This window comes from Heterodontus francisci, chromosome 5 (genome assembly GCF_036365525.1).
Source record: "Heterodontus francisci isolate sHetFra1 chromosome 5, sHetFra1.hap1, whole genome shotgun sequence".
NCBI lineage: Eukaryota > Metazoa > Chordata > Chondrichthyes > Heterodontiformes > Heterodontidae > Heterodontus > Heterodontus francisci.
In genome coordinates this window covers 194,139,468-194,154,591 of record NC_090375.1, presented here as the reverse complement: position 1 = coordinate 194,154,591, position 15,124 = coordinate 194,139,468, and the positions used below count along the sequence as shown (strand labels likewise).

Below are 15,124 nucleotides of genomic sequence, written 5' to 3'. Positions count from 1 at the left end.
ACTTGGCAGGGAGGCAGTGGAAGGAGATCATGTTGGCAAATTCAAGCGGGAGCTCAATTTTTTTTTTGCTAGGGAACCAAATAAGGGGCGTAAGCGACAGAGGAGTCGAAATGTCTGTTAGCGCTATTATGAGAGTTCTTATGTGTCAAATGTGTTAAATCTGAGTGTTCGATATGCCCCAGTGGGTATTGCTCTCTGCCTCTGGAACAGAAGGTTGTAGGTTCAAGCCCCATTCCAGAGAATTGAGCTCAAAATGCAGGCTTATACTCCCAGTGCAGTACTGAGGGAGTGCTGCACTGCTGGAGATGCTATCTTTCGGATAAGATGTTAAACTGAGGCTAGATGTGAAAGATCTCATGGCACTATTATTGAAGAAGAGCAGGGAGTTCCCCCTGGTGTCCTGACCAAAGTTTATCTCTCAAATAACATCACTAAAAACAGATTATCTGGTCATTATCACATGGTTGTTTGTGGGATCTTGTTGTGTGCAAATTGGCTGCTGCCTTTCTGACATTACAACCGTGACTACACTTCAAATGTGTTTCATTGGCTGTAAAGCGCTTTAGGACATCCTCACCGATATTATTAATGGGAAGTTGCAGGAAAAGTCCTTACTTATTGGAACAAAGTTTAAAAATTGTTTGCAGAGTGAGGGTAATTTTTCTGACATGGAAATGTATACACTGACAGGGTATATCGGAAAATCTGAGCTGCATTTCCTGCCGAGCTCTGTCAAACGTAAGTGTTTTGGCAGGGGAAGAAAGGCAAAATCTTACTGTAATTTTTACTGGGTGGTTGGAAAGGGGCATTACAATTTTATTTAGTAAATTTTGGAGGGGAGGGGTGGGGTTTCACTTTAAAAGTTCAAATTTTCCAGCAGAGGTGTCTGCCCTTTCAAAATGGTGCCAGCGCCTGTGCACAGGCAGCTGATGCCATTGCGGGTGACGGACAGCCTGCCCCCTCCATGTGATTTGGGGGGGGGGGGGTGTGGGGGCAGGCCGCCCTGGCTATTTAAATGAGCCGCCGCGCGGGAGATCGCAACCATTTTTTGAGTTTTTCGCCGTGAGCGACAGCGGGCTGTTAAAATACAGCCCAACCTCTGTGAAGGCCCAAGTATGAATACGAGCAGGAAGCAAGGATATTGGAGGCTTTTTATCTGAAACACGCTACTTGACTTTATAACTTGATAGAAATTAAAAATAAACTTCAGGCTGCTTGTCAGAATAATCATTGTTTGTGGTGTGGTAACATTTATACTTGTTGATCAGGCTTGTAGGTGGCAGGACAAGATTGTTAAGGGAAGCAAGTGGGATCCTGGGCTTCATAAACTAGAAGCATGGAGCACAAAAGCAGGGAAGTTATGCTAAACCTTTATAAATTACTGGTTAGGCCTCAGCTGGAGTATTGCAATCCATTCTGGGCTCCATACTTTTAGGAAGAATATCAAGGCCTTGAAGAGGGTGCAAAGGAGATTTATAGAATGGTGCAGGGAGATGTGAGACTTCAGTTATGTGTAGAGGCTAGAAAAGCTGGGATTGTGTTCCTTTTGGAGAAGAGAGAGTTAGACTACTGGATAGCATAAAGGTTCAAAATTATAAGGGGTATCGAAAACCTATCAAAAGGGTCGATAGTGAGAAACTGTCTCCACTGCAGTGCAGTTAGTAACAAGAGGATACAGATTTAAGATAATTGGCGCAGACTTTTTTTACGCAATGTGTGGTGTGAAAAGATGGAGCAAACAGGTTCGATAGCAACTTTCAAAAGAGAATCGAATAAATATTTGAAAGGGAAAATTTAAGAGCAATGGTAACTAGCACATTTTAGAAGGGTTTTGATAGAGTAAGAAAGGAGAAACTGTTGCCAATGGCAGGAGGGTCGGTAACCAGAGAGACACAGGTTTAAGGCAATTGGCCAAAGAGCCAGAGTGGGAGGTGAGGGGTAATCTTTTTATGTTGTGATTTATGATGATCTGGAATGTTCTGCCTGAACGGGCGGTGGAAGCAGATTCAATAGTAACTTTCAAAAGGGAATTGGATATAATCTTAAAAGGAAAAATGTGCAGGGCTCTGGGGAGAGAGCAGGGGGAGTGAGGCTAATTGGATAGCCCCTTCAAAGAGCTGGCACAGACACAATGGGCTGAATGGCCTCCCACGCTGTACAGATCTATGATAAGTTGCTAAAATTATCTGGTTTTTTTTGTACTGCGCAGTGAAGGCATCACGAAGCAGGAGCAGACCTGGCTCATCTCACACATCAAAACACAGAAAGGAGTCGGACTCCCGTGGCAGAGATAAAGCAACTGATGAAGGTACGCTTTCTCGTGGCTTTGAATTTAAATGGACCACTGATCGGGGAACTCTTTCTCAATTTAGACTGAAAGGTTTTAAGGCATTTTCTACCCCTGATATGCAACAAAAGAACAGACACGAAAAAATAAAATCCATCTTGTAGTCAGACAGTAATATACAGTTACAGCATGAATAATAGTGACATACTAGAGATATCCGCAACACCTGCTTTCATTCAAAGTATTGGATACACAAAGAGAGCGAGGTATCTGAAATTGTACAGTGAAACCTATATAAACAGACACTCCCAAAAAACAGACACCTGCGAAAAGCAGACACTTATTGAGAGACCCAAGTAACTTGCATGGTAAAATATACAAGAGGCACTCTGAAAACCATGCACACTCGCACATTGAATAGCGGACAGCTTTCAATGTACCAAGTACCTTTAGCAATGTAAAAACACAAGGCATGCAGCCTGTTGCAAAGTTGCTGTATCTGAAACGTCGACTGAGTCGGGATCACTGATGCTTCCTCTCTGCATTTTACTTTCTTTCTGGGGCCCTGAATTCCCATGAGGTCAGTGTACGCTGGGTCAGCGAGTGGTGGCAAAGGGCTTTCATGAAAGGAACGGCTTTTGTGGAATGGAGGATCTCTTTATCCAGATTGTACAGCAGCAAAGAAACTGCTCTATCTCCGGCTTGGTCCTGAGGATAGAGGGGTTTCTCTGCCACTATGGATGCTGGGTAAAAAAACTCCCCATTCTACTGAGAATTTTTACAGTACATACAATGACCATTTTGAAAATAAGGGCAGCTACAAAACAAGGACAGCCAATACCAGTCTGTAAGATGTCTGTAATATATAGCATTCACTGTACTTTAGGCCACTTTATTCCATAGCTATAGGAATATGGCATTTCCAAATTAGTTTCCTTTGAGGTGGCAACACCAGTGAGCTTTGGGTCTTGGATCATCGCCATTAATCACAAACTCCTCACTGTCCAGATTCCTCGTGTGAGGCACAGATGATATTTTTCCACCACTGAAGGCAAGCCAAATATCTGCCATATACAAAATATTAGCTGAATTGCAGAACCTGCAGTTCATATTGAACACCCCATTATTGTTTCTGTGATATGTACAGCTCACATAATCTCCCTGCATTGTGGAAATCACAAATGGGTCAGATTGTGCTGCAAACTTTTCCTGTAAATTTACACCACCGCAGTTATTGTAGTTTTTCACTTCTGGTAGAGTCTTGCCACTAGTTTGGTTACTCGCATCACAGTAACACTAAACCCTTCACCATCTCGGAAACGAAGAAGGGAAGTTCTTTTAAATTTATGGAAAATGAATTCCACAATGGCATGGTGCCAAAGGTGGGGGGAGGGGGGCGGGACGCAGGCAATTTATCGACCCAGATATAATCGGACAACTGGGGTTCCCAACCTTCCAGGATTGTCCTGGAATGTCCATAAACTGGAGATTAATTTTCCCGCCAAACATTGTGGCCAGTGTAACGAACAAACAATGATAACTAAAGAAACAAATGAATGATAAAACATGCAGAGCAGGTGATTCAGAAGCCTCCGCTGACAACCTATGAATCTTGCCACCTTTCCTGCGATTGAAGTCCTGGAACCATCAGGTGTCTATAGGAGGGTGAAGGAGCTCTAGAGGTCATGGGACGGTTAGGACTTAATGCCAGGATCTGCCTGAAATAGTCGTTCTGCTTAATTCGGTTTAGGGGTGCCTTTGTAGTTGATGCTTATGGTGGTGGCAAGAGGTCAGCAAAGCACTCACCCAAAATAAGGAGCTCGCTGGGATATATGGGGATGGTGCAAGTTGTGGGGGATCTCAGACCCCCTTTCTATTTTTATCTGCCTGCCTGTCTGGTGTGTACCATGCGGCTGTTGTTATAATCTACCTGGTGGATATGATCCCCTGCACTCTTGCTGAGCTACTTGATCACAGCGATGCTACACTGAGGAAGGGCCAGGTACCTCCCAGCAGAATTAGGGAGACAAAAACAACATTGGAACAGAGGGCCAGTGTCCACCAGCTGTACACACACAGCTCTGGTCAAATGACCTGAAGTAGCCTGGGATAAATCATTTCTCCTTAACCATTTGCCCAGACACAGTACTGGGTGAGATTTTAACACTCTCAAAACTCATTCACTTACACAGAGTTAAAATGGGGAGACACTGGGACACGGAGTAAGCAGGAGATGTACAGTGACAGGAGAGATTACATTCTTGCAATAAACTCCACATGTGTAACCTAGAATTGCAGACAATTTGATGCCTGTACGTTTTCTCACCAACCAAACTGCTACTCAGTAGACTTTCCACCAATCGAAGACAAGGATTATATTGGCACGTGACATGATTTGACTTGGGCTTTAGGCTCTGCTGTGTTTAAGTGGAAAATAGTAACTGGGCAAACTGGTTATGAGCTGTGATATAATCTAGGGAATTCTTCTGATTTACACGAAACCACTTGAACTTGACTCCTGGTGCAGCTGATGTTGTCTCAGCCCCGGGATTGTGCTATATTCTTGTAACACATTTGTTATTCGATACATTCCTATATATTTTGGCATCTTTGTTCTGTTTGGCCTTTGTATTTATTGTAATACTGCATTTAATTAAAGCTTTCTTTTAAAATAAACTGTTTGTGGTTATTTTAAGACAGTTTAGATTGACCGCACTATGCAATTTGTTGAAGACATAAGCATGCAACAGAGATGAGAGGAGAGTGCCAGCTGATTGGATATAAGTAGTACAAAATATTTGCCTCCGAGATCTGTGATTTGGTGTTTGTGTGCACGCGTGTGTCTGTGTGCATGTGTGTGTGCGTGTCCGTGTGTATGTCCATGTGTGTGCGTCTGTCTGTGTGCATGTGTATGTGTATGTGTTTGTGTGCATGTCTGTGTGCGTGTGCGTTCATGCGTGTGTCCGTGTGTGCACGTGTGTGTGTGTGTGCATATGTCTGGGTGTGTGTCCGTGTGCGTGTCCGTGTGTGTGCGTCTGTCTATGTGCATGTGTATGTGTTTGTGTGCATGTCTGTGTGCTTGCGTTTTCATGTGTGTGTCCGTGTGTGCATGTGTCTGTGTGTGTGTGTGTGTGCGTGTCCCTGTGTGTGTACGTGTGTCTGACTGTGTGTATGTGTGTGTGTGTGTATATGTGAGTGTTAAAAAGTCCAGTTTCCAATGGTTAATTTGTGCTGACTACTCAACTGGGAGTCAACTCTAATTTTGGCAATTGAAAGTCTTAACATGAGTCTACCTGGTGCATTGAGAAAGCTGTTTTTTTTCTTTGAAGTACAGTGGCGTTCGCAAACTAAAAGCAAGCAAAGGAAAACAACACTTGCTACATGTTTCCTCTCACAGTTGCCCTCCCCCTTTCCCCTGAAGGCGCTCAGTCTTGTTGGCATGGGGTTGCCTCTGCCTCTGTCCTTAGAAAAAAAGGACAAGGGCTGCAAATGCATGGGAACACCACCACCTACAAGTTCCCCTCCAAGTCACACACCATCCTGACTTGGAACCATATCGCCCGCCGTTCCTTCACTGTCGTTGGGTCAAGACCCTGGAACTCCCTTCCTAACAGCACTGTGGGTGTACCCGCACCAAATGGACTGCAGTGGTTCAAGAAGGCAGCTCACCACCATCTTCTCAAGTGCAATTAGGGATGGGCAATAAAGGCTGGCCTTGCCAGTGGTGCCCACATCCAATAAGCAAACAAAAGGCCGGGCTGCCAGAGAAAACACTGGTTGGGTTCCCATTTCTTCTCAAAACCCAATTGCAGCACCTTTATTATCCCTCTGGCTGAGAGCCAACCCAGCATTGGCTTGAAGATGTCCATCATGGAACTGCTCGAATTTTCAACCAGCCATCCAGCCATAGGTCTGATGAATCATTTTTAAAGACATTACAGAGCCAATTAGATACCAATTTGCATCTCATGGGTGGCCTGATCTAAAGATGAAGTAGCTTATTGGGAGGCCAAGAGTCTTTGAGGAGGGAAAAAAAAACTGTGGAAAATCAGGACAAAGTGCACCTTCAACAAAGCAGGTTAGATTCATTTTACTGGAATCATTTATATTCTTATTTCGAAGTAAAGGATGAATTTAAGGATAAAGCTATTGACACTGACTGAGACACTGGATCAGTATAGAGAATAGAAATGACTGGATACCAGCTATCAATCAAAAGTAAATATTCCATCTTATCTTGTAATTTCAATGCGACCTATTCTGTTAACTAACTAATGCTTTTTGATAGAAAGTATCCTTTTAATAAAAAACCTGTATTGTTGCCAGTATTTTGATGTGTTTTTGTGTAGCCACGGGTTTACAGAATGGCAAGGATCTGTTTGGAAGCCTCAGTTCTATCCGCAGAACGCAGGTTTTGCTTTTTCATACGGTGTGGGGAAACGAATGATACATTTTTCCTGTCGGGTATTTTCATGGCGATGAGTCCTGTGCCCACTGCTCTGTTTGTACGGGGTAAGTACCAGATCTCTGCTGGTTGCTACCTGCATGTGCCTGGATATGTCGACGTGCAACTTTTGTGCGTTTTATCCGTTAGTCGCTCGACTGACACTAAAATAACTTTCAAAGCGGTAGTATTGAATTTATTACATGACTGAATTCTCTCTGTTTATTGCTGGTGCCTTTTAGCTACAGTACAGGCTCAGGGCCTCATTCAAAAAAAGAAGGGAAATGAATGATTGAAAAGGATTAAGTCGACACTTTGAGCTGTGAAGACATCTGTCTTGAGATTAAATGCAACACCAAGAATTCTGCTCTGTAGGTAATGCCAATTCTTGTTACTTCCTTGTCATATTTTGAAAAAAATAATATTCCCACAGCTACAGCGTTGCCAAAGTAAATTCATCTGCTGGAATATTTCTCAATAATTGGTGACTGTCAATTCAAAAAAACTTGCAATGAATACATCGCAGAACGTGATCATGCAGAGTGGGATGGCTTGATTTAGGGGCCAGTGATTTTGGCACAATGCCACAATCCCTTGGTAAATCCTCCAAATTATGTCAACATTGACTGCGTGCAGCCATATGTTCTGTTTAAACAACTTGATTTAAATAACCCATAACATATATTGAATATCATTTCTTAGAATCATAAAGCCATATGAAATAGGAGCTAGAGGAGGCCATTCAGCCCCTCAAGCCTGCTCCACCATGATCTTCTACTTCAACTCCACGATCCCCATATCGTTTGAGTCCCTTAGTATGCAAAAATCTATCAACCTCTGTCTTGAATCACTCAGTGACCAATCATCCACAGCTCTCTTGGGTAGAGATTCACAACCTTCTAAGTGAAGTGGAGGAGTGGGGCCGATTAGGGACCTAAAAGGGAATTTATGCATGGAGGCGGGAGCATGGCTGAGGTACTAAATAAGTACTTTGCATCTGTCTTTACCAAGGAAGAAAATGCTGCCCAAGTTATAGTGAAAGAGGAGGTAGTTAAGACACTGGATGGGCTTAGAATTAATAAAGAGGAGGTATTAGATAGATTGCCTGTACTTAAAGTTGGTAAGTAACCAGGACCGGATGCGATGCATCCAAGGATACTGAGGGAACGAAGGGTGGAAAATGTGGAGGCACTGGCCATAATCTTCCAATGATCCTTAGAGGGGTGGTGCCAGAGGAAGGGAGAATTGCAAATATTACACCCTTCAAAAAAGGGTGTAAGAACAAGCCCAGCAATGACAGGTCAGTCAGTTTAACCTCGGTGGTGGGAAAGCTTTTAGAAACGATAATTTGGGATAAAATTAACAGTCACTTGGATTAATTAAGGAAAGCCAGCATGAATTTGTTAAGGGCAAATCATGTTTAACGAACTAATTTGCTGAGTTTTTTGGTGTGGTAACAGAGAGAGTTGATGAGGGTAATGCAGTTGCTGTGGTGTACATGGACTTCCAAAAGGCATTTGATGAAGTACCATATAACAGGTTTGTCAGCAAAGTTAGAGCCCATGGAATAAAAGGCACAGTAGCAGCACGGATACGAGGTTGGCTGAGTGACAGGAAACAGACAGTAGTGGTGAACGGTTGTTTTTCAGACTAGAGGAAAGTGTACAAAGAACAAAGAACAAAGAAAATTACAGCACAGGAACAGGCCCTTCGGCCCTCCAAGCCTGCGCCGATCCAGATCCTCTATCTAAACATGTCGCCTATTTTCTTAGGGTCTGTATCTCTTTGCTTCCTGCCCATTCATGTATCTGTCTAGATACTTCTTAAAAGACCTTGTCAAAGGCTTTACTAAAGTCCAAATAGACAACATCCACTGTCCTTCCCTCATCAATCATCTTCGTCACTTCCTCAAAAAACTCAATCAAATTAGTAAGACACGACCTTCCCTTCACAAAACCATGCTGTCTCTCGCTAATACGTTCGTTTGTTTCCAAATGGGAGTAAATCCTGTCCCGAAGAATCCTCTCTAATAGTTTCCCTACCACTGACGTAAGGCTCACCGGCCTATAATTTCCTGGATTATCCTTGCTACCCTTCTTAAACAAAGGAACAACATTGGCTATTCTCCAGTCCTCTGGGACCTCACCTGCAGCCAATGAGGATGCAAAGATTTCTGTCAAGGTCCCAGCAATTTCTTCCCTTGCCTCCCTCAGTACTCTAGGGTAGATCCCATCGGGCCCTGGGGACTTATCTACCTTAATGCTTTGCAAGACACCCAACACCACCTCCTTTTTGATAATGAGATGACTGAGACTATCTGCACTCCCTTCCCTAGGCTCATCATCCACCAAGTCCTTCTCTTTTGCGAATACTGATGCAAAATACTCATTTAGCACCTCGCCCATTTCCTCTGGCTCCACACATAGATTCCCATCTCTGTCCTTGAGTGGGCCAACCCTTTCCCTGGCTACCCTCTTGCTCTTTATATATGTATAAAAAGCCTTGGGATTTTCCTTAATCTGTTTGCCAATGACTTTTCATGACCCCTTTTAGCCCTCCTAACTCCTTGCTCAAGTTCCTTCCTACCGTCTTTATATTCCTCAAGTGATTCGTCTGTTCCCAGCCTTCCAGCCCTTACAAATGCTTCCTTTTTCTTTTTGACTAGGCTCACGATATCACGCGTTATCCAAGCTTCCTGAAACTTGCCAAACTTGTCTTTCTTCCTCACAGGAACATGCTGGTCCTGGATTCTAATCAGCTGATGTTTGAAAGACTCCCACATGTCAGATGTTGATTTACCCTCAAACAACCGCCCCCAATCTAAATTCTTCAGTTCCTGCCTAATATTGTTATAATTAGCCTTCCCCCAATTTAGCACCTTCACCCGAGAACTACTCTTATTCTTATCCACAAGTACCTTAAAACTTATGGAATTATGGTCACTGCTCCCAAAATGCTCCCCCACTGAAACTTCGACCACCTGGCCGGGCTCATTCCTCAATACCAGGTCCAGAATAGCCCCATCTGTAGTGTATAGTGGGGTTCCCCAATGGTCGCTGTTAGGATCCCTGCTTTTCTTGATATATATTAATGACTTAGATTTGGGTGTACAGCCCTTAAGAATTTTATGTGGTTCAATGTGATCGCCTCTTATTCTTCCAAATGCAATGGAATATAAGCCTAGTCTACTCAATCTCTCCTCATAGGACAGTCCCCTTATTCCAGGAATCAATCCAGTAAACCTACATTGCACTCCCTCTAAGGCAAGTTTCTCCTTCCTTAGGTAAGGAGACCAAAACTGTACACAATACTCCAGGTGTGGCTCCACCAAGCACAGAAGGATCCCATTCAGCCTATTGTGCTCTTGACAGTCCATTTGAAAGAGCTATCCAATTAGTCTCACCTCTTGCCCCTACTTGTTCCTGCAAATTTTCCCTAACTTCTTTTAAAACATCATAGGTCATTAGCCAGAATCAGAATTATGATAAGATATAAGGGAAGTAACAATAAACCAGGCTTGAAGCAGATCTGAGTGCTCACAAATTGCTGCCATTAATCACTTTCTCCAGACACTGATGCAAGGTATGTTGCTGATGGCATTTGCCTCAGTCAGCAGGAAGCAATGCCCTTCCTTACACCATGAACTGCACAAATAAATGTAGTATATAAAAAAACTGGGTGCCCTGCAATGTCAAGGCTGCAGTCTTTATTTGGGCTTTTGATGAATATCAACTGCTCAAACGTGCTTTCAATGTTTTGAAAGCACTTGAAATGCCCTGTAATCGTTCCAATGTGTTACATTCTAATAATTGACTGCACCTCATTTCTCCATGAACTTCGCAGTGTTAACACTGCAGTTGCTAATCCTTTATGAAGGACTTTGCTATTTGTTAACTCAGTAGAGTGTCCGAGCCATCAATATTTCCAAAATAGCTGCTGTCTTACAAAAAAAAGGACCAAAGAAATTCCCACATCAAGAATTGGTATGCAATCAAATGATGCTGTCTGCATTGGAGCAATTCCAAATTGGACAATGGCTAGAAACCATTTCATAGTCTGTGATGTCTCCCAAATCCATTAATAAGTCTGCTTTCTTGTAATAATCTCCATGTAAAGTGCTTTGGGACGTCCTGAGGTCATGAAAGGTGCTATAGAAATGCATTTTCTTTCTTATCAGCTATTATTCTGTACAACAGTAATGCCTCTTTGCAAGACTAAACAAAACACAACTTTGATTTTGTGTGCAGTTGTACTCATTGTATTCTTTAATATTCTTTTAGTATTTAGAGAGGATGTGGGAAAAGTATTGCAAGAATGGTTCCAGGGATGAGGGACTTCAGTTATGTTGGTAGATTGGAGAAGCTGGGGTTGTTCTCCTTAGGGACTAACAGGAGATTTGATCGAGGTGTTCAAAATCATGAGGGGTCTGGACAGAGTAAATGGAAAGAAACTGTTCCCAATAATGTAAGGGTCTAGATCCTTAGAGGTTATTATTAAAAACGTTATAACAGGGCATTTAGAAAAATTCAAGGTAATCAGGCTGAGTCAACATGGTTTTGTGAAAGATTATCATGTTTAACCAATTCATTGGAGTTCTTTGAAGAAGTAACATGTGCTGTGGATAAAGGGGAACTGGTGGATGTACTGTACTTGGATTTCCAGAAGGCATTTGATAAGGTGCCACATCAAATGTTATTGTGGAAAATAAAAGCTCATGGTGGAGGGGGTAACATATTGGCATGGATAGAAAATTGACTAGCTAACAGGAAACAGGGAGTAGGCAAAAATGGGTCATTTTCTGGTTGGCAAGATGTAACAAGTGGTCTGCCTCAACTTCTTACAATTTATATAAATGATTTGGATGAAGGGACCGAAGGTATGGTTGCTAAATTTGCTGATGACACAAAGATAGGTAGGAAAGTAAGTTATGAAGAGGACATAAGGAGGCTACAAAGGGATATAGATAGGTTAAGTGAGTGGGTAAAGATCTGGCAAATGAAGTATAATGTGGGAAAATGTGAAATTGTCCATTTTGGCAGGAAGAATAAAAAAGAAGTATATTATCTAAATGGTGAGAGATTGCAGAGCTCTGAGATGCAGAGAGATCTGGCTGTCCTAGTGCATGAATTGCAAAAGGTTATACAGGTACAACAAGAAATTAGGAAAGCTAATAGGATGTTATATAATGCGAGGGGAATTGGATACAAAAGTAGGGAGGTTATGCTTCAGCTCTACAGGGCATTGATGAGATCACATCTGGAGTACTGTGTACAGGGTTGGTCTCCTTATTTAAGGAACGATATAATTGCATTGGAAGTAGTTCAGAGAAGGCTTACTAATACCTGGAATGGGTGGGTTCCCTTATGAGGAAAGATTGGACAGGCTAGGCTTGTATCTGCTAGAGTTTAGAAGAGTAAGAGACGACTTGATTGAAATATACAAGATCCTGAGGGGTCTTGACAGGGTGGATGTGGAAAGGATGTTTCTTGTTGTGGGAGAATCTCGAACTAGAGGTCACTGTTTAAAAATAAGGGGTTGCACATTTAAGACAGAGATGAGGAGACATTTTTTCTCTCAGAGGGTCATGACCTTTGGAATTCTCTTCCTCAAAAGGCGATGGAAGCAGAGTCTTTGAATATTTTTAAGGCAGAGGTAGATAGATTCTTGATAAGCAAGGGGTAAAAGATTATCGGGGGTAGGTGGGAATGTGGAGTTGAGGTTACAATCAGATTGACTATGATCTTGTTGAATGGCGGAGCAGGCTCGAGGAGCCGAGTGCTCCTAATTCGGATGTTCGTACGATCCAGAGGACACCGATTTAAGGTGATTGGCAAAAGAACCAACAGCACCATGAGGGAAAATGTTTTTACGCAGCAAGTGATTAGGATCTGGAATGCACTCCTTCAGAGTGTGGTGGAGGCAGATTCAATTGTGGCTTTCAAAAGGGAATGGGATAAGCAACTGAAGTGAAAAGATGGTGAAAGGGAGGGAGAATGGGACTAGTTGCTCTTGCAGAGAGTCAGCATGGACATGACAGGTCGAATGGCCTCCTTCTGTGCTGTAACTATTCTATGATTCTGTGATTCTATTTTTGATGCTGCGTCCTTTGGCTTTGTTCCATTTTATTTATTTTCACATTCTTCTTCTTCATGTTCTGTGTGATCTCCTGGTCTAACAGATGTGGCCTGAGTGAATCAGAGAGGAATTTTCCAGCATATTTTTTTTTTGCTTGACCCTCCCTGGTGTTTTTTTTTTGCCTCTCTGAGGAGATTACATGGCTGCAGTGGGAGGAGGGAGGGATGGGGCTGTAGGTGTCTAACATGACTCTCTGGCTATCATGAGTGTAGGGCAGTCTTGATGGACCAGTTGGCCTTTTCCTACCTGTCAATTTTGTATGTTTTGTAAGTAGGGCTGTAGAGAGGGCTTTAAACTATATAGTGGAAGGGGGGGGGGGGGGGGTGGAGGGTTCAGGTGAGGGGAAATTTAGAAAGTTAACAAGAAAGGACAAGGCAGTAGTGTAGGGTAACGATACGGGTAATGATAACCAGAATGTGACAGGAAGGGACAGAGCGTACAAACATAAGAGTGTGCCGCAAATAAGGTCAGAGTAGGGAAAAATAGTAAAAGAGACAGAATTAAAGGCACTTTATCTGAATGCACACAGCATTCGTAACAAGATGGATGAATTGATAGCACAAATAGAAAGAAATGAGTATGATACGATAGTCATTACAGAGACGTGGTTGCAAGGTGACCAAGGCTGAGAACTAAATATTCAAGGGTATTTGACATTTTAAAAAGGATAGGAAAAGGAGGTGGGTAGCTCTGTTAATAAAGGATGAGATCAGTACTGTAGTGAGAAATGATCTTGGCTTGGAAAATCAAGATGCAGAATCAGTTTGGGTAGTGAAAAGAAATAGCAAAGGAAACAAGTCACTGGTGAGAGTAGTTTATAGGCCCCGTAATAGTAGCTGCACTGTAGGAAAGAATATAAAGTAAGAAATAATGGGGGCTTGTAGGAAAAGTACTGCAATAATTGTGGACAATTTTAATCTTCATATGGATTGGACTAATCAAATTTGCAAAGGTAGCCTGGAGGATGAGTTCATAGAGTGTATTAGGGACAGTTTCTTGGAACAATACATTCTCGAACCAACCTAGGAGCAACCTATTTTAGACTTGGTAATGTGTAATGAAACAGGATTAATAAGTGACCTCATAATAAAGGATCCTCTGGGCAAGAGTGATCGTAACATGTCTGAAGCTAGTGTCTTAAACTTAAATAAAAGCAGTTGCAAAGGTATGAAGACAGATTTGGCTAAAGTGGACTGGGAAAATAAGTTAAAAGGCAAGATAGTGGAGAAATGGGTGGCTGGTATCCTTCCATCTATGAAAGGTGATGGACACATAGCAAACAATCCATTTCAGTGGGGTGTCTTCTCTTGGTGCATCTTTGCTGATGGTTGTGAAGGCCAATCCTTGACAGGCAGGTTCTGCCACAAGTGCTGCATGTGAACCTGCCAAGTGACGCTGTGAGTTGTTGTTTTTGGCATTGGCGCTTATTGCCAAACTGCTGTAGCAACTGGTCATTGTGGTAGTGCACACCAGCCCACAGGATGTGTCGTCATTACCCTCTTTTGCAAGATACTGACTCCCAAGTGCAATAGGCAACATTTAGGGCCTTCATGTCAGGCTTGCAAGCATCCTTGAAGCAGAGCTTTGGGCACTCCACTGGTCATCTGGCCCCAGCTGCCTCACCATCCAGAAGGTCTTTGGGTATGTGACCGTCTTCCAGCCTGTGGATGTGTCCAATCCAGTGAAGCCGCCTCTGTTTGATTAGTGCTCACACACTTGGGAGCTCTGCCTTTGAGAGGACTGTCACATTTGGGATTTTATCCTGCCAGGATATACCCATAATGTGCCACAGATTAAAGACCTGCTCAGGTCGGGAAGAAGAACCCGACCCGAACCACAGTGGACCTGAGCCCGACACGGCCTGCGCCCCTCCGATTTTGCCCCGAGCTCCAGTGATGAGGGTTCTTCATCTAACTCATCCATGACAGGAAATTGGGGGAGAGCATCGAGCATAGACTGGGAGATGTCTGACTCAGGAGTACAGCTCACAGTCGTGTTCAGCCCAGCGGGACATCTGTTTACTTCAGTTGGTGAGTACTTCACCATCTGCCGACTTCAGGGGAGCAACTTTGGTGATGGCAGAGCCAAGCGCCCTCTTGATTCATTTGTACATAGCTCTTAGATTTCCTTTGTCACATGCAGTTTGGATTTCCGGATATAAGCTGACCCAGTGTTTGTGCAGTATCTCCTTCTCCTTTACACGGCTGTCTTGGCTACTTTCAGGTCATGCAATGTCTTAGCTGTTGGGTTTATGTTGT

The 15,124-nt window shown here is 43.0% G+C and overlaps 1 protein-coding gene across 5 annotated transcripts in view; it reads left to right on the top strand.

Annotated features, from left to right (window-relative positions):
- col14a1a (collagen, type XIV, alpha 1a) overlaps positions 1-15,124 on the top strand; it is a 369,066-nt gene that overhangs the window by 26,546 nt on the left and 327,396 nt on the right. For all 5 annotated transcript variants that reach the window (XM_068032559.1, XM_068032558.1, XM_068032557.1 and 2 more), the window contains exon 5: positions 2,210-2,308. In XM_068032559.1, coding sequence (XP_067888660.1) covers positions 2,210-2,308 — 99 coding nt within the window. The remainder of the gene's footprint in view (positions 1-2,209; positions 2,309-15,124) is intronic.